Below are 19,342 nucleotides of genomic sequence, written 5' to 3' on the forward strand. Positions count from 1 at the left end.
AAAAAACAGTTGTTGGCATGACACGGGTTATGTTCTTCTTATATATGTTATGATGGTATGATACTAAACCCCTAACGGGAAGGATTGTGCCTGATGTTCATATTATGAAATCATAATCTTTCAGTCAGTTTAATTGAAGTCTGGAGCTGGCATGTCAGTTAACTGCTAGTAGTCTGTTGTTATTTATGTATTATTGTCATTTTGTTTATTTTCTTTGGTTACATCTTCTGACATCAGACTCGGATTTCTCTTGAACTGAATTTTAATGTGCGTATTGTTATGCGTTTACTTTACTACATTGGTTAGAGTTATAGGGGGACGGTTGAGATCTCACAAACATGTTTAACCCCGCCGCATTTTTGCGCCTGTCCCAAGTCAGGAGCCTCTGGCCTTTGTTAGTCTTGTATTATTTTAATTTTAGTTTCTTGTGTACAATTTGGAAATTAGTATGGCGTTCATTATCACTGGACTAGTATATATTTGTTTAGGGGCCAGCTGAAGGACGCCTCCGGGTGCGGGAATTTCTCGCTACATTGAAGACCTGTTGGTGACCCTCTGCTGTTGTTTTTTATTTGGTCGGGTTGTTGTCTTTTTGACACATTCCCCATTTCCATTCTCAATTTTATTCATATCGAAGGTCGGTGGTTCTGTTCTCTTTGAGTATTCCGGCTTCCTCCGCTAACAATCCTGACCGCCTCGAAATAGCATACTAATGCTGGAAAATAGCGTTAAATACCAACCAATCAACTCAAAAATATATTTTACCGTTTTAATACATGTATAGACATTTTCCTGAACTTACTAGATCTAAATAAATTCTATCAAAGTCACAAGTTCGAGTATGAAAATAGGTAGATGTGAAATGATTGTCAATGAGACAACTATCCTCCAATGTTCAAATAAAATGGATATAAGCAAAAATAAAACACCGTAATTATTCATCAATGATGAGAAAATCCCATACCGTATACATTGTAGTCGGCTATGAATGGCCACGACAAGTGCCCATTTCAAATCAGTAACAGTCAATGTCTTTTGTCATATCTCGTTATGTTTTTGTCATTTTGGAAAATTGGAAGTTTAGAAAAAAATTAAAATCACAAAAGTACAGTACGGAAAGTCCCTAATCAAATGGCAAAATCAAATGAAAAAAACACATCATACGAATGGAAAACTGTCATATTCCTGACTTGGTACAGGCATTTTCAAATGTAGAAAGTAGTGGATTGAACCTGGTTTTATAGCGCTAAACCTCGTGAGACTATCAGTTGCACATACATGTACAGTTTACTATTTCCTGCAAAAAAAACCCAGGATAGGTTTTGTTTGGTGAACTTATCCCGCTTTGTTCCTTTTACAATTAATATTGTATTAGAGTAGGAACAAACTTATTAATAAGATTAATCTATCACCATAATTATAAACACTATCATAACCTCCCCCCCCCCCCCGACGGAAGAAAAAGAAATAACATGAAAGAAAAAATTGTCTGAGGACACGAATGCACCCGCTCATGCTTCGAACACATGACAATTGGACGGAAGGATTCTGAAGAACGAAAAGACGGAAAGGGTAATATTAGATGCCTCTGTCACATACGGCGGGGTCATACAAATACATGTATATGTTTGTCTGCTGCAGCAAATAAATATTTGAAGGCAATATCTTTTTAAAAAAAAACAATTCGTCAAAATTGAAACGAAGGACATTTTTATCCTAGTTAGGCATTTATTGTCTTTAATTATTTCCATTAATTGCACCAAAAATATGACATAACTAGTTGTGCATGAAATTGAACATATAAACATTAAAAGCTGAGGGTATTAATTTCTTACTACCCAACATGCATGGAACAATCATGACCTTGCTATTAAAATATTATAATGTTGTAGGTCGTCTTCGTCTTTTGACATGACGGAACGCATTTCAGTTCTAGCACTTTCATGACTTGTTGTTGATCTGTTGCGCTTGCGTATAACAATTTTCTTTCCCGGTTTTGGCTGAGGATCAAGTTCCTGTAAAGTATCAGTAAATTTTAAATTAATGTCTTTCCATATAAAAGATAAAATTAATATCTTAATAGAATTTACTTAGAATGACAATTAAATTTACTTAAAATTATAATAGAATTTATCTTATATCATAATACAATTTACTGAAAACCATTAACACTGTCAGTGTCTATGTTATATGTGATGCTAACCGTCTCGGTTGTATATAGTGGTATCGAGTGCTAGAGATCGTAGCCGAGGTTAGAACATATGCCGTATGAAACATACATGTAAGACCTGCCAATTTATATTTGCTTGTTTTGCACCAAGCACGTGGCATTTAGGAGTAAGAGCAAAGATTGGTAAGCTCGGTGTCAGAATAAGTTGATATATCTGCTTGGTGTCAGAATAAGGTGATATATCTTCTTGCTGACTTTTACCTTGATAAGTATCACATTATAAATATCCGGCTCAGCGTGTAGGTCCAAAACCGAGCAGGGTTTATATTCATTTCACATAATCCTGTTCTTGACCTGAATATGCATTTCACTTGTCAACTATCCATCCATTCTTCCCATGATACAAATGATTGACAACAAACAGGGGCAAAACAATATTTTCCGTTTTATAACCTTGAAGTATAGCATACAAAATGTTGTATTCAAATATTGAGTACAAAAATGTACCCTAAAACCTCTACGATTACCCGTATATATCAATTTACCTTTGTTAATATATTGTACAACATTAAATTTTACTAACTGAATTGTATTATTACCTGTACAGGAAGTCGCCGCAATTGAGCCACTTGAGGTCCTTTTCTTGGATTATCTTTGCATAACCAGTCTCGAACTCGTGATTCAAGAAATGAAAGTGAGGCATCTTCGTCCTCATCATCGAATGAAACCATTGCATGTCTTTCGGGTAATGACTTAGTCATCTCTTTCTCATCATCGAAAACGTCTTCTTCTGTCTCGTTATCGTTTGATGGTTTCACTGCACTCTGAATGCGTCTGAACGATCTGGCACTTTTCCCTGCTGCTGATATTTTTGAATTGTCATGTCTTGCATCCTCTTCGGCGTTTTCCATTATAAGTTCTATATCTTTAGTAGCACCCGCCATTTGAGCAGCCATGATTAAAGACTGAGGTAAACTTATTGCATGCATATGCTCGTTTCGGCCATTTTGTTTTCTTTTGTTTTTGTTCTGTGATTTTTGTTTAGACTTTTCTCTCACTCGAATCATATAAAACACACTTCCGGGTCCATCAATGTCAACTAAAGGACCCGTATGATTAAAGAATTGTCTTTCGGCTGCTAAAACAGAATCTTCATCTCGCGTGGATTTTTCAGGGGGAGCTTTGGGGTTATTTATGAGGTTAACTTTATTCTTTAAATGATGGAGCAAAGGTACTTCTTCGCCACTTCCTAATAGTGTAATCCGGGTATTTATTTTAATTTCCAACATTTGCTTCATTGCATCTATAGTCCTCTGGTGTTTTTTGGTAAAAAGTCTCTCATAATGTTTCATCTCTAGTACAAGCACATCAGTCTTTTCAGTACAAATAGCTGTCTGTACATAAGTATCCAAATCTAGAAGAACCTCCATTTCACCTGTAAATATAAAATACAACTGGAAACATATGTTAATCACACATTTTCATCAAGATACAAACTAAAAAATAACTCTTTAATTACATATACATGTAGCTGAGAGGGAGATAGATCAAAATCGTTATCAACCGAGGCAATTAATTTGGTGAATTCGATCTAGATCTGTGTTTGTGGATACTACGTAATATAAGGTGTAAGATTCATAACAATTAGTTGAGACAAACAAAAGTTGGAAAACAGTAACTATTTCAGGACGAACGTACGAACGTTCGGACAGACAGACAGACAAGGATAAACCCCAATGTAAAGGATCTTAAGGGTAAACTTACCCACAGTTTTTGGTGGGGTTTGTGTAGCTTAGGTTTTATTTTTCTATGTTGTGTTCGTGTACTATTGTTTGTCTATTTCTTTTGTAGGCATGGCGTTGTCAGTTTGTTTTTGATCTATGAGTTTGGATGTCTCTCTGGTATCTTTCGCCAATTGTCAATGACCCAGTCGATAAGCAGTTAGGTTATAGCTTTAAAATGTCATATGTTTCTAAAATTGCTTTGTATTACTTACCAATGCTCTCATTTTTGGCAAGGTAACACATTTTTGTATTTTTAGTATGATCTTTCTTTTTCACACAAGCTGTATATTGAGGATCTGTTGGAGGTCTACTTCTATCCAGTTTCTTTAAAAACCTTTAAAAGCAAAACATATTTTATTTTGTCCTTGCTTTGTGAATAAAATATCTTTCATTCGATTAAACATCATTAAACTAATGATGAACCGTAAACTATGAATTGAAATAAACTAAGCTTACAAGCATCCAGTCAAACAAATGCAATATTAAATTGTTAAATTGTCTATTAAATTTATATATACTAGAACACACCCGCAAAATCGCATATACAGCTTAATTGTGAACTGTTGTAGGATGTTTTTTTGTAAAAGATATTATTTATCGGGAGAATTTCATAAAAGGTATCAAAAGCCCTCTCCTTTTTTCCAACGTCCGATATTTGTTTCCTTTCTGTTAAATTCAATCATTTTCGTGTTTCTGGCTTCAGACCACAATTATTCCTCTTATTTGCTACAATGCAGCTTTATGGTAAAAGTCAAATTAAATTTAAAATTTGCACCGCTTCAAACATGAAATAAATGTAACTGCTTATATATATATATATATATATATATATATATATATATATATATATATATATATATATATATATATATATAGACCATTATAAGCCTAATAAAATACGCTTCTAGAACAATCCATCAGTGTTTTTGCTTTGAGAGAGCCTTATTAACATGCGAATGGTAGGATAACAATCTTGTATAAATGACTTAGACTGACTTTGAGGGGTGGTCGGAGGGGTCCTGATCCCGAAATCCCGGGCTTAAAAAACAGGACATCCCAAGTTGCCGAATTTAAAGAAATTCATATCCCGAAATCCCGAAATCGAAAAATATATACCGTATCCCGTAAGGATCAATCCCTAAATCCCGAGCTTAAAAACACCCAATCCCGATGTCATGAAAAAGGTCCTGCCTCCCTCTTATCTCTACCTTACTTTCATTTTTCCAAAATCACTACCTTCACTTTCAACAATAAATTTGTGTGCCCCGTCTAAGGGCATTATTTTTTCTAGTCTGTGCATCCGTGCGTTCGTTCGTCCGTCCGTCCGTCTGTCCCGCTTCAGATAAAAGTTTTTTGTCGATTTAGTTTTTGTAGTTTAAGTCCAACCAATTCGAAACTTAGTAAATATAGTGCCGATGTGGCATCCGTGTATTATGGACACATTCTTGTTTCCACATGTTTTACTTATATAAATATATATGCAACTGGTATGACCCCTTAAATAGTAAACATTTAAAAGAAAACAGTAGACAGAACACAGAGTCTCTATATATTAAATTAGTATAATCGTCGTTTTCATGTAGATCAACGCGAAAAATAATTGTCCTCTCTAAGGAGGTACAATAGCTGTGGTTCTTGCGATCTAAACATCATGATATGGAGAACGCTGTGATTGGCTTATTAATTTTTCATTTTTGTTATCTATCATACGATTGGTTGTACTTGTGCATGTTTCAAACCGGAATTCTTATCTATGACCAAAAGTCAGTCTGATGACGGAATCAATATCCGGACTCCTTTTGTTGTTTTTCTCCAAAAATAACTCAATCTGAATAATCATAAGAATGGATGACAAATGCGACTATGCATGTTACCTAAAGAACATTGAGGCATGATAATTACTTTATCGTGGAAGGAAGAGAAGCGACACACAAAATGAGGTCACATCATCACATTATGATCAAAAATGTTATTTCCGAGTAGAATATTAATTAACAAAACCTTCAGATAACTGTTTTAACAATCTTGTTTCAGTCAAAACACTGCTATAAATTGAAATATAGTTAAAATCTGAGTAGACTACTTACTTTTCATTTTCATCCAAAGCGTCCATAAAAACTTTAGGGTATTGGAATACATGTTGTGATGTATCTGTCAACATCTCTACTTGACCACTTAAAAAACAAAAGCCAAGCATAAAGCACATATTTAAACACTAAAGAGAATATTAAACAAAACATATATCCATTTTTTTTTGTTATTCATATCAAGGATTTGCAAATCCTTGTTCATATATAATATTATTAGTTTACTTACATAGTGTGCTAGTGACCTAATACGGTATATATGGAGTCAGTAAATTCCATATGGGGTGAGAGCGAAGTATTAGGTCACTAGCACACTATGTAACGAATTTATCTTACCGACTATCTCAACGTGTGAAATTTAGATCTATCAAAATGAGCAAGTCTTCAATATTGTTTGCATTAAGGAACTACTACCATTGATCTTACAAAAACAGATACCAACAATAACAACTAAATTGTTAGGTTTAAATGTGTTTTATGAATTTATTTCAATCTTAATCATCAATTTCTTCGTCTCTTGAAACCTTTACATAACACCACTACTAACCGTGTGTGAAATAAGCCCCGTCTCCCTACTACCTTATATGGAATATAAAGGGACATAACGCCACTACTAACCGTGTATGAGATAAGCCCCGCCTCCTTACTAACCTAATATAAATATACACGGTCTCCAGGAGGGCGCTTTTAACCAACCACCTTCCAAGAAAGGTATAGGAGGTAATATTATATGTTATTCAGGTCTCAGACAGGGTATATACTGTGACATTCCCGGCTTAGAGTTTATATCCCCTGAGCCGAAGGCGAAGGGGATGTAAGCCCTAAGCCGGGAATGTCACAGTATATACTCTTTCTGAGACCTGAATTACACATATATTACGGATTACCCCTGACTTAATGTTATTTTCCAGTGCAGGTATTTGTTGACAACACATATATATTGAAAAACCCAACCTGATATGTTCGGCATACGTGAAGGATTTTCTAATTTACTGTGAACATAATTTTATCGTGTATGTAATAATTTATAGTAACGCTTTTAACATTAAATTTAAGTATTAAAAGTGTAAAATGCGTGATTTTGTATCAAAAATGTATTATTGACTGAAGCACGTCATTATTTTCCCTCTGTGAGCCTCTGACAGTCTAGTAGCTTTTGACTACATCACATAGTAACCGGTGTTATGATGGCATTTTTGAGGTTCCAATTGGGGATAAAAACGTCGTATATACCCCGGCAGTTTCCTGAATATATACTGACATCGCTGTGTTGTTATCCAATCACAAACCTCGACACATTTGTAATCCGTAATATCTATAATACCAAAATTACGAGGTCCAATTTGTCAGCCGTTATCACGTAAAAACGACGAATCACAGAATTCAACTTTATATATAACTAATATAGTACAAAGGTGTAGATCAAAAATTACACCACTCCAGGCCCTTTTGTTTTCCACGTAATTAATATTGCCAATAATTAAGAAGTTCCGGGTCGAGTCCGCTACCGATACCAATAGTATATTCACCTGTTACCTATTACCTTATCTGTACGTTCCGCATCTGACAGGCGCACCACCAAACGTTGTATTCAGGATTAATGATCATTAATATGCTATATACACGGGTCATAACCACAGGGTTGACAAATTGTCAAATTGTTACCTATTGTAGTATTTTAATCAGTAAGACTTTCTAAGATAACAATACGAATACTAAAAATCTGGACTAAAAATAAGGCGTATAGGTACAGTTTTCAATTTGTTAGTGGACATGACGTAAAACAGCAAAGCAAAGAATTCAACTTTATTTATAACTTATATAGGACAATGCTGTTGATTAAAAAATACTCCATTCCCGGACCTTTTGTTTTCCAAATAATTGATATTATTGTTTCAGTTCGACGGGTACAAACAGAAAGACTTGAAAGCAGAGAAAAACTGTGTATCTTATAATCGGCATGACTTTATCAGATGACAATACTAATACTAAAATAAGGCTTGCGCATAGTTATATACTTTAATTCAGTCACGGACCCGTGATATCACGGGTGTGTTCTAGTAAATATATATATTTATTGGTATTCAAATATTTTGAATCATGATATGTCAGACAAAAACATGTACCGATAATTTCGTATTAAAATAGCCGGTTTATAAAATGTTATAAAATAGCGATGTACAGAGTTCCGAGTCAAAACATTTATTTTTCAATGAAATTCGGAATTCGATTACTTTATTTGATTAAACAAATGTATATATTTCTTTGTTGAGATTTTTAATTCGAAGTACGTAACGTATAAATTACGTTTTTCAATTGGTGTTTATCATGCTGCTCGATCGTTTTGTAGATTCCGTGTAACTGCGTTGATACAAAGAGCACAACTTATTTGCGACGTCACAATGAATTAGTAGCAATTATCGACGACGTCCTAATGCATAGAGGAGACGTTATAGAAAAACTCTGAGTAGAAAAAAGTACCTTCATCAGGAAATCTCAAACCCGGATATTTTAAAGCTTCAGATGAATAAAACGGTTTAGCCGAAGCAGTTGAAGAGTATATATAATGAAAAATAACCTAAAATTATTATAGCCAAATCGTTCTAAGGAAAAAGGAGTAGGTCCGGTAAGGACCGATTTTGGCCTCAAATTTCAGATTCATCTGAAGAAAGAGTTTGACCACTTTATAAACACTTAAGTGTCTATTTCATTTGATTCAATTAATTTTATGTGAAGATTTTAACTAATTTAATCATTACAAACGTTCCGATTCAAGATTAAATATGAAAAATCTAGCAAATATGCTGAAAAATGTCACTTTTCAGATGTTTTTTTTTTCAAAAATGAAAATGGCCGCATCCGTGTTCATCCTCAACCTTTATATATACAAGTACACACCCGTGATATCGCGGGTCCGTGACTGAATTGAAGTGTATAACTATGCCTAAGACTTATTTTAGTAATTAGTATTGTCATCTGATAAAGTCATGTCGATTATAAGACACAAAGTTTTCTCTGCTTTCAAATCTTTCTGTTTGAACCCGTCGACCTGGAACTTATCAATTATTGGTAATATTAATTATTTGGAAAACAAAAGGTCCTGGCTATCCAGGAATGGAGTATTTTTTTAATCAACAGCATTGTCCTATATTAGTTATCTTAGAAAGTCTTGCTGATTGCTGAATAAAACTACAATAGGGAACAATTTGACAATGATTGAATTTAGTGTGTCAGCCCTTTGATTATGACCCGTGTATATAGCAAAATCCCAAATACACCGTTTGGTGGTGCGCCTGTCAAATGCGGAACGTACAGATAAGGTAATAGCTAACAGGTGAATATACTATTGGTATCGGTATCGGATTCGACCCGGAACTTGTTAATTATTGGCAATATTAATTATGTGGAAAACAAAAGGGTATGGAGTGGTGTAATTTTTAATCTACACCATTGTCCTATATTAGTTATATATAGAGTTGAACTCTTTGATTTGTCGTTTTTACCCGATGACGGCTGACAAATTGGACCTCGTAATTTTAGTATTATAGATGTATGTTATGTATTATCATCAAATACAACTTACATTCCAATATTTAGGATGAACACGAATGCGGCCACTTTCGTTTTACACGGAAACCGTCTAAAATTTAACTAAAATGCTAGAATTATGAAGATTTCAGTTATTGAGCACGACTTATTGATGCTAGTACCCGATTAATGTGCATTGTATTGTCAAAAACAGCCCATATTTATGAAGCGGAAGCATTCTACTATCCATTAAATAACTAGAAGTTTTCATTTTAACAATTTTGTAAAACTGCTATATTTTGGGTCCAAAAAGGGGTCTTACTGGACTTACTCCTTAGTCCGAGGGAATGAAACCTTAGCATCATAGGTCTTCTTTCTAATATCATAAAACGCTAAACTCTCAAAGGAAGGCGACAAAGACCAGAAAATGCACGATAGAAATTTTATAGGAATTTCTGTGTAAGGATATCGTAAAATATAAGCCGAACCTATTAGGTTACATTAATAATGTAAGACATTTTAGCTCGTTGGCTGCTCTCGCTTGCCAAAAAGTTCACATTGTCACGCAGCTAAACATTTACGATCTTTAAAATTTTTAGAAAAGCCGATAATGTTTACGTCACTTATGTCGCTTCGTGTATCAATGCATTTTTTTTCTCTTAGAGCATTGGAACAGGTTGTACTAGAGGCTGCATCCAAATCCAAATATTTTTACACAGAAATTTTACACAATATATTACTATGTCCTTTAAGCACCTGCCCTTGGAAGCTCCTGCATTTGGATAACTACATATTAATCTTATTTATGTGCTTCAGCCACAAGGAGGACTATAATATAGTAATTCTTTTTTTAAGTATTAGTTTATGCTTGTGTTGTAAAATGTGTAAATTTTTTCAGATTTCTGTGAAGAGGCTTGAGTGTCCTTTATGCACCTGCCCTTTGTGACTCCTGCATATGAACAGCAATACTATTTGCTCATATGCATCAGCCACGAGGAAGGACTTAACTCGAGTTTTTCTCTCTCTTTTTTTCTATAATGGATGTGATGCTGCTTCTGGTACATGGTCAATAATCACTAAACATACAGGTTTTGATATGTGACTACATATATTATCATATACTTAGGACTAAATAACATATGATTTTTACCGTATGATAATAGCATTAAATTAAAGCATTTTCCATATTTTTCGAATTGGTGCTTAGCGGCTGATATGAAAAGTTTATCACATGCTTCGATTGTTATCACATGCCTTTCCGTAACGTTATCACATGGCATTCCGGTGATACTCGGCAAATTCCGGAAAATACACCTCAATGCTACGTTTTCAGTGAAAAACATTACAAAGTAGTGTACAAAACAATTAATTGAATACTGGAAAGTATATTGTGTAAAATAATTAAATTAAAAGAAAAAAAGAAAAAAATATTAAATAAATGCATTTTTTTAGGTTTTTCTGAAACATAATTTAGAAAGTTACTTTAAAAAAGTTGACTTTTCCAAACAATGTTCATTATGTATATTGTTGAATTATTTTTTTGTCGATTCGTCCATATTAAAATGTGTTGTTTTTTTTTTCTCTGTTGAGGCATATGATAGAAAGATTTCATATTGAATGTATCGAATTTTCACGGGGTCTGACGTCTGTGAATTTTTTACTCTTTCAACTTCTTTTCGGGAACCACGTAAAAGGTTCAATATATGAATCTGTTATTTTTCTCTACTGTTGAAGCATATGATAAAAAGATCATAACATGTCAATTTCATATCGGCTCTTGGGCTGATATTGAACCTAGGGCTGATAATACATGCGATATGAAAAATGCCATGTAATAATCTGATATTATCAATTCAATTTATATTTCATGTTTTTTTGTCAAAAGTATTTCTATTTTTTATTTTTGTTTATTGTCTATTGCAATTGTGTGATAAAAAATTAATGTACTGATTATGCCTGTAATGGGTCCACTATTGGAAATAAAATATATCTTATCTTATCTTATAAATAGGTATAGATACTTAGCATTAGTAAAGAACGACATGTGTTCTTCCAGTACATTAAAGTAAATGCATACGTTTTATCCTAAAATAGTCGCAAAACAATCAGAACGTGTTAATTTGCTTTGATATAAAATCGACAGATCCACTTACCTTATTATGAAATAAATATTAGTCAAAGGATCTCCCTGTCGCACGAGGGCGCTTTCATAAGGAAACGATTCTTTGTACAAAGCCATGGCTAGTTGTTTCTTATATCTCGGAGCCCAGGTGGAAAAAAGAGGACTGTCTTTAATGAATGCAGCCTTCTCTTCAAACTCTCGGGCAAGAACATCCTTTACTGCCCGATTGTAAAGTGCCCTGTCTACCATTAGTAAATCTGTTTTCTCTTCAGAAATAATTGAGGCTGTTCGGATGCAGTCATCTGACATGAGAGCAACCTCTCCGAATGGAACTCCAGGTCCTGTTTAAGAAATAATTAAAACAGAGATTACATACCCGATAGTGTCATCGTGTTTGTACAGTTACATGTAAGAAGCTGTAAAAGATGTGATAATTAATATTTGATGAATTCATCCATAATCAATGCAAGGAAAAGCACATCCTAACAAAGATAAAACCAAACTTAAAGATATAGAACTCACACGAAAATGTGCATTTTCCAACAACTTCTGAGTCTTCATTCATACATGTATTTAATTATTTCTCAATGTAACACATATATATCCGTGTAACAAATATGCATACGTATGTGGAAATTAGTCGTGTTTGTGGTTAAAAAGCTCTATCACCTTAGCAACGAGCAGATGCTTTATTATCGTAATTGGTTCTCGGATTTTATTGCTAATTTTCTTTCACTATAATCGGTACAAAATCACAGAAACACAAATAACTGTACTTATTTATTCAACGAGATTGTTTGTTAGCGTTTTTAATTCCACTAAATTAAGAATTTTAAGGATTTTTAGTATTATACAGCATGACATTCAACCATAAAACCCTATAGGATTTGCTTTGTCATTCGATAGACTTAATTTCGGACATAGTTACCATGTATAATGTGGATTCGTTTATTTTCGCGTCCTGAGAAAAACTTGCATTTTCGTGGGATAGAGAAAAAAAGGGGGAAATTTCATTTCGTTGTTTTGCAAAAGTCTGCATATTTTCCTATAGAAAATTCGTTTGTCGTTTGAATTCTTGATTCTTCTCTTCCCAGGACATAGAAGACAATTGGTATCCAATGAATAGTAATGAATTCACAGTACTAACCAAGAGGACACACATAGTTTCCCAACTTGGACCTGTCGAGTGCACCGTCTGCTGTTCTACTGCCAACAAGGGCAAGGGCATTGGTATCATCGCTGTCGTCATCAATTTTATCCTTGTTAATGATGTAGATACCAATCTTCCCACAGAGTATTATATAGAAGCTGTAATTTAGAAAACTATATATATATATGACATATATATTATAGATATCATCAAGACATTATTTAAGACATTCAATATACTGTCTTACCCAATGCTGGTGTAAAATCTATCTTGTTTGCTTTTGATAAATTGATAAATAGATTAATAAGGTTGATTGATTGATTAATTACTGGTAGCTATTTGATGAAGAAAAAAGATACTGTAAGATTCTTTATAAATAGACAATAACTGTTTAGTGTCTTTAAATATCAGCTGTATTTGTACAAGGCTAGGAAACAAGGTGTATGCGAGCTTTTAGCGAGCTACTACACCTGTTTCGAGCCGAGTACAAATACAGCTGATAAAAACACTAAACAGTTACTGTCTATATCCTGCAATTAACTCTGTATATTGTTTGTGTTTTGAAAGAGTTTTGCATTTATTTTCGATTTGAAATCCCTTGAGGCCCGTGTAGTAATACGATACAGTAATCACACATTCAGCTGAAGACGGGTTCGCAAACAAAAAGAATCTAAAATGGTCAACAATAATACGTCGCTCAAGGTGAATAATTATCTATTTTAACATAACAACTGATTCCAACAGTGACAAAAATTACAAAACATTGTCCAATTTAAAACAGGAGTGTACGAGTTGTCCTACGCTTCAGACTCGACATTCATTAAACATGCATGCTGAAATTGACATGGTTGTTTTTGTAACACAGTCATACACATTCAAGTTTTAAAATCGATAGTTGTCATCGTTGGAAAGACTGCTGTTCATGTGTGTATGTTATCAGAAAATTGGTGTGATTCTTACGTCGTATCACATAAGCAACACGACGGGTGCCACATGTGGAGCAGGATCTGCTTACCCTTCCGGAGCACCTGAGATCACCCCTGGTTTTTGGTGGGGTTCCTGTTGTTTATTCTTTGGTTTTCTATGTTGTGTCATGTGTACATGTACTATTGTTTGTCTGTTTGTCTTTTTCATTATTACCCATGGCGTTGTCAGTTTATTTTAGATTTATGAGTTTGACTGTCCCTTTGGTATCTTTCGTCCCTCTTTTATAGCTCTAAAGAAATGTTTAAAAACAAACAGAACGTAAAACAGAAATCGTTAATTTGCAATTAATACGTCATTGGAATGCGACTGCAATACACATTCTGAGGTCACGCAGGTTCATGCAATACTCAGCCCGGTAGTGGGCGGAGCTTTAAAGCGATATCTGTATAGTATACGGATACAGCATAAGGATATCTATAGGGTTGTATAATTGCAGGATATAAATCCGCTGCATTTGCATGCACCTATCCTAAGTTAAGAACCTGTTGTTCAGTGGATGTCGTTTGTTGATGTGGTTCATAAACTTGTGTTTCTCGTTTTTTTTATAATAAAGATAAGACTATTGGTTTTCCTGTTTGAAGTGTTTTACGCTAGTCCTTTGGGGATCTTTATAGCTTGCTGTTCGGTGTGATCCAAGGCTCCTTGTTGTAGGCCGTACTTGACCTTTTAATTTTTACGTTTTACATGTTGGGACTTAGAAGGAGAGTTGTCTCATTATTCTGATTCCAATTCTATTAAACTTTTGCTCTTGTAGCACTAGATTTAATTTTATAATAGTCTACATTTGGCTTAGAGCGTTCCCGGTGAAGGTAAATTTATAAAAGTTTCGGACTCGTACAATTTATAAAAGCTATTTTCATTATAACTTCAATGAAAAATATGAATAAAACAATGAAACTTTCACAGTCTGTTGAATGAGAGTGTTGGTGTGTACTTACCAGTCTCCAAACTCTCCTTGTTTTATAATTACTTCATCTTTCTCATACGTCACGTGACCACAATTTCTCACAATATCTTTGAGGTAGTCTGAAGAAAAACAATGCATAATTTTTAACGATCAATTATTTTAAATTACACGTGCCTAATATTTATAAAAGAAATACATATAAATTAGTTGCATATGTCGGATTACTTTTATGTCCTACATTACGATTGAAAATAGCATTGAAATACATTATCTAATTATAGTGCACAAGTTGTTCCCATCATATGTTCCTTTAGTTCCTATAATCCTAAATTTATTACAATAAAATCATTGTTCTAGACACTCGATTAATCTCTAAGACTTACCATGATAACATTCCAATAATGGGGATCTTAATGGGGTTAACAAAAAAGAGAATAATGAGCAAAAAGTGCACAACAACAAAAAAAAGGATAACAATTGGGTGCTTAATTATAAAGTGTAGAAAATAATGGACAACATATATAATAAGTCGTCCAGATACAAACCTTTAATGAAGATTTAAACATCTGATTCTACTTAATTGGAAGAATATTTTGAGGACTTGCGCAACCTCATGTTTTGTCGTGTTTTTAGCCAGTGATTGTTAAATCCTATTGAAATTTTTTTGAAGCAATATGGCAGATGGTGTTGATTTTCTTTTTTTCAAGTTAAATAATTAGTAAACGGTGAATTGTATTGTGAATTGAATACCAAATCATGAAATTCGCAAATAATCATCTTTTTAAAATTTAAATAATGACAATTTATGGGAAAATGTCTCATTGAAAAAAGTATGCAAACAGACCGGGTAATTAAATTGATATCAATATGTAGGCGCTATTGTAAATTAAGTTTATTTTGGCGTTAAAGTACATTGATTTACTCGTATCAATAATATTGATGTATGGTACATTGAGCCCATATCAATTAATGAATTTCATTATGAATGTCAACATCTCTTACTTTGCGATGCAATCAGTAAATCTCTCTTATACCACAGACAACCAATCCTTTACTAGAATAAAACACGCTTAAGTTATGAGTGCGATTTTTTTAATCTATTGTCACACTTTACATTTTACCTTGCAACATGAACACAATCATGGAGTTGACGCAAGCGTTCTTTAACGTGTAGAGCACGGCATCCTTTCTACACAAGGTATATGATTGAATGTCATGAGTGCGTAAATGCGTATTCTGACAAACGAGTACTGCAAATCAACATTTCTTCGAAATACCATAGGACTCAAAACATTTAGGTGACAAATTTTCAAACATTCAATTTTACAGAAAAAGAAGTACTAAAAAATAAAAATGGTATAACAAACATTTTCACTATAGTAGAAATTGTTACAACTTTTACCCTTGTATTGTTCTTCTTCGTCGATTTTTTTTTATAAAGGAGAAGGGAGGAAAAGTCAACACACTTACCCCCAAAAAAGCAACCACCCTAGTCATGCGTGTATATTACTATACATCACTGTTACATTATACATGTACAGCTTTTTGACATGTGTGTATGACTGAGTCTAATCAAATACGAGCTTCTGTTAAAAATGTCATAATTGTGAAATGTGATATATTTGAATTAAGTTATTCTAACTGTAGACTCTCACATTAAAATAACAGAAAAAAATTTGAAATTCAAATGAATCAAATCACATTTTAATACCATATTTGTAAATGAAAAGAGACCACCCCAAGTTAATTGGATTTATCAAATAAACAAGAATACATCGTTAATGAACAAGAATTAATCAAATTAGACCCCTCAGCTAACTTTTCTTCAGTTGTATCATTAAATATAAATCTTGTAAATCAATATGTAAACATTTTCAAAATATCATCATTATAATGTATTTGTACTCATAAATCTCGAATAGATTTGTCAACAAACTGTCTACCTTAACGGTTACACGGTGTTCAATATTATTAGGTGCTATACACGTAAAGCTGTTTTTGTCGTCAAACAAAGTTAATTGTGACAAAAACACGTACTTTGTCGAATGGTTGTATTCAAGGATGTACTTGGGTGACGTTTAGTATTTTTTTTCAAATGTTCGGACTCCTTGGTTTTGTTCTTACGATACAGGGTAAAATATTTTGCCCCATAACATGGTGTCGCCCATTTCTATTTTCATATAAGACTTCAATATCTCATAAAAGGCCATTTACCACAATTTAAGCAGATTCTAGATTTTTTTTTCTTTTGATTTGAGATTCATATAATACGAATGCAATTCGCCAAATGTAACGTACAAGTGAGAGTAAGCCTTTTCCCTCGAGTTTGAAATATTAGAAATCTCCAAAAAGAGCCATACCTATCAATATACATGTATTAGTTTAACTAAATAAATGCTCTTCTTACTTATAGTACTGTATCAATTTTATATTCTAGATTTTGTTTTAATTTCACCTCAGTACATTCTTAATGCACGTTTTGGTAGTGAATTTCTTACTATAATTTGACTGTGTTTAAGCAGTCGTAAAACAGATAGTTATACTTATCATTTCCCAATTGTTTTCCTTTGAACACTATTGATTGTACTGCTACATTGGTTTAACTTGAAAATCCATACATCAACTTTTTGATCGAGTTAAGTCATTTCAGTTATTTATAGTGTGTCTTTTGAATTTGAAATGTTAAAAACTTCTGTTTCAGGTTAGGGTGAAGGCTGGCGCCTTAAAAGTTTAAACTTGCTGCATTTGTTTAAAACATGTCCTAAGTCAGGAGCCCCTTGTTCAGTGATTGCCGTTTGTTGATATGGTTCATTATTGTTTCTTGTTTTTCTTTTTTTATACAGATTAGACTGTTTGTTTTCCTGTTTGGATAATTTTTTCACTAGTCATTTTTGGGCCCTTTATAGCCTGCTGTTCGCGGTTCGGTGTGTGGCAAGGATTGGGTTGAAGGCCGTACTTCAGTGACCTATGATTGTTAACTTTTTATACATTGTGACTTGGATGCAGACTTGTCTAATTGGCACTCGAAACACATCTTCTTATTCATATCATGCATCAGTATTAGATAATAAAATTGAGAATGGAAATGGGGAATGTGTCAAAGAGACAACAACCCGACCACAGAACAGACAACAGAAGGTCACCGATAGGTCTTCAATGCATTTTTACCCATAGAGTTCCGTGATGTTTAAAGAAGTGCCTATAATTAATCTATAATTCAAGCTTTGCAAAATTTCATCTTTAAAACTACAATAGAGAGAGAGAAAAACAATGTGGAGTAGACAAGATATAAAAAAAAAGTATTATAGTTGCAAAATCGTCACTTGACTCCTTGTTGGAGTTGTAATCATAGTTGCCCCCAAATGACAATGCCTTCCTTTTTTTTTTTTTTTTTGCACATTTGGACATTTTCTAAAGTAATATATCTATAATGAGTAGATATAGAAATCAACAAGAAAGATTCCCTGATTTAGAACTATAAATCGACAAACAAAACCAATTGCAGTCTCAACACTGAAGAGTCTCACTGATTTGAAAGTACTTCTGGAATGAGTTTTTGTAATAAAAAAATGCAAAACCGTTTTTTTTTTTGTTTCTCGTAGTTTAACAGAAAGGCAAAATGTAGCGATTCGTCTTAAATGTTCTTCCGAGTCGAAGCGAGAGACAAATCTTTGCAAATATTTAAGTTTTCAGTCAACAGATGAGACACTGCATGGTTTAATATATAGTTATTTCTGGTTGTTGTATCTATGAATCTTTAATGAAATTGTGCAATAGGTATCGGGACGTGTCTTACATTTGAATTTCGTATTAGGAATCTATCACATGTGATCCTTATAACAATGTCTTCCCATTATTAAATCTAGATATCGACTGTTTTTAGATATAACAAAATAAAAACATTCGTAATTTAAAGGGTTTTACCGAACTTTCAAGATAAATAATTCATTCATACATAAAATATTATTGGTTTATAGTATAAGATCCTAAAAGATGAAAGAACAGTCTCCGGGACAAGTTTGCAATTCCGCTGAGTGCAAAAGTTGTCACCTTAATTTTTGGAGTTAAGTCAAAACAAAGTTGATAACTTGGTTGGTATTGGTTCCCTGATATTTGTCCTAAAATTTTTTGGATCTAGCACCACTGTTGAAAAAGTTATGCCCCTTTTTTCAACAATTTCCTCAGAGGAAAAGTACTTTTCCTCAAGGGAAATCAAATTTCCCTGAAGGAAAAAGATTTTTCCTCAAGGGAAAAAGATTTCCCTTAGGGAATTTGCTGCATAATTATTTCCTTTGAGGAAATTCTATTTCCTTTGAGGAAATTCTATTTCCTTAGAGGAAATTCTTTTTCCTTTGAGGAAATTTGCAGCTTCCAATTTTCCTTGGAGGAAATACTTTTTCCTGTGAGGAAATTTGTAGCTTCAAATTTTCCTTGGAGGAAATACTTTTTCCTGTGAGGAAATTTTTGACAAACACTTTTCCTTGGAGGAAAATTCAAGACAACAAATTTCCTCTAAGGAAATCATTGATCTTCAAATTTCCTCTAGGGAAATTTCTGAACATCAAATTTCCCTTAACCATGTTAACATGCTTAAGGAAATGTTTTTC

At 33.5% G+C, this 19,342-nt stretch overlaps 1 protein-coding gene across 1 annotated transcript in view; it reads right to left on the bottom strand.

Moving 5' to 3' along the window:
* Positions 1 to 1,708: 1,708 nt before the first annotated feature.
* The window catches only part of LOC139511708 (uncharacterized), a 63,519-nt gene continuing 45,885 nt past the window's right edge, over positions 1,709 to 19,342 (bottom strand). The window contains exons 2-8 of the mRNA XM_071298741.1: positions 14,767 to 14,854; positions 12,839 to 12,999; positions 11,723 to 12,032; positions 6,042 to 6,128; positions 4,167 to 4,288; positions 2,770 to 3,605; positions 1,709 to 2,015 (exon numbers count right to left, since the gene is read on the bottom strand). Of these exons, the coding sequence (XP_071154842.1) occupies positions 1,857 to 2,015; positions 2,770 to 3,605; positions 4,167 to 4,288; positions 6,042 to 6,128; positions 11,723 to 12,032; positions 12,839 to 12,999; positions 14,767 to 14,854 (1,763 nt within the window). The 3' untranslated portion in view covers positions 1,709 to 1,856. The remainder of the gene's footprint in view (positions 2,016 to 2,769; positions 3,606 to 4,166; positions 4,289 to 6,041; positions 6,129 to 11,722; positions 12,033 to 12,838; positions 13,000 to 14,766; positions 14,855 to 19,342) is intronic.

Source organism: Mytilus edulis, chromosome 2, assembly GCF_963676685.1.
Source record: "Mytilus edulis chromosome 2, xbMytEdul2.2, whole genome shotgun sequence".
In the NCBI taxonomy this organism is placed as follows: Eukaryota; Metazoa; Mollusca; class Bivalvia; order Mytilida; family Mytilidae; genus Mytilus; species Mytilus edulis.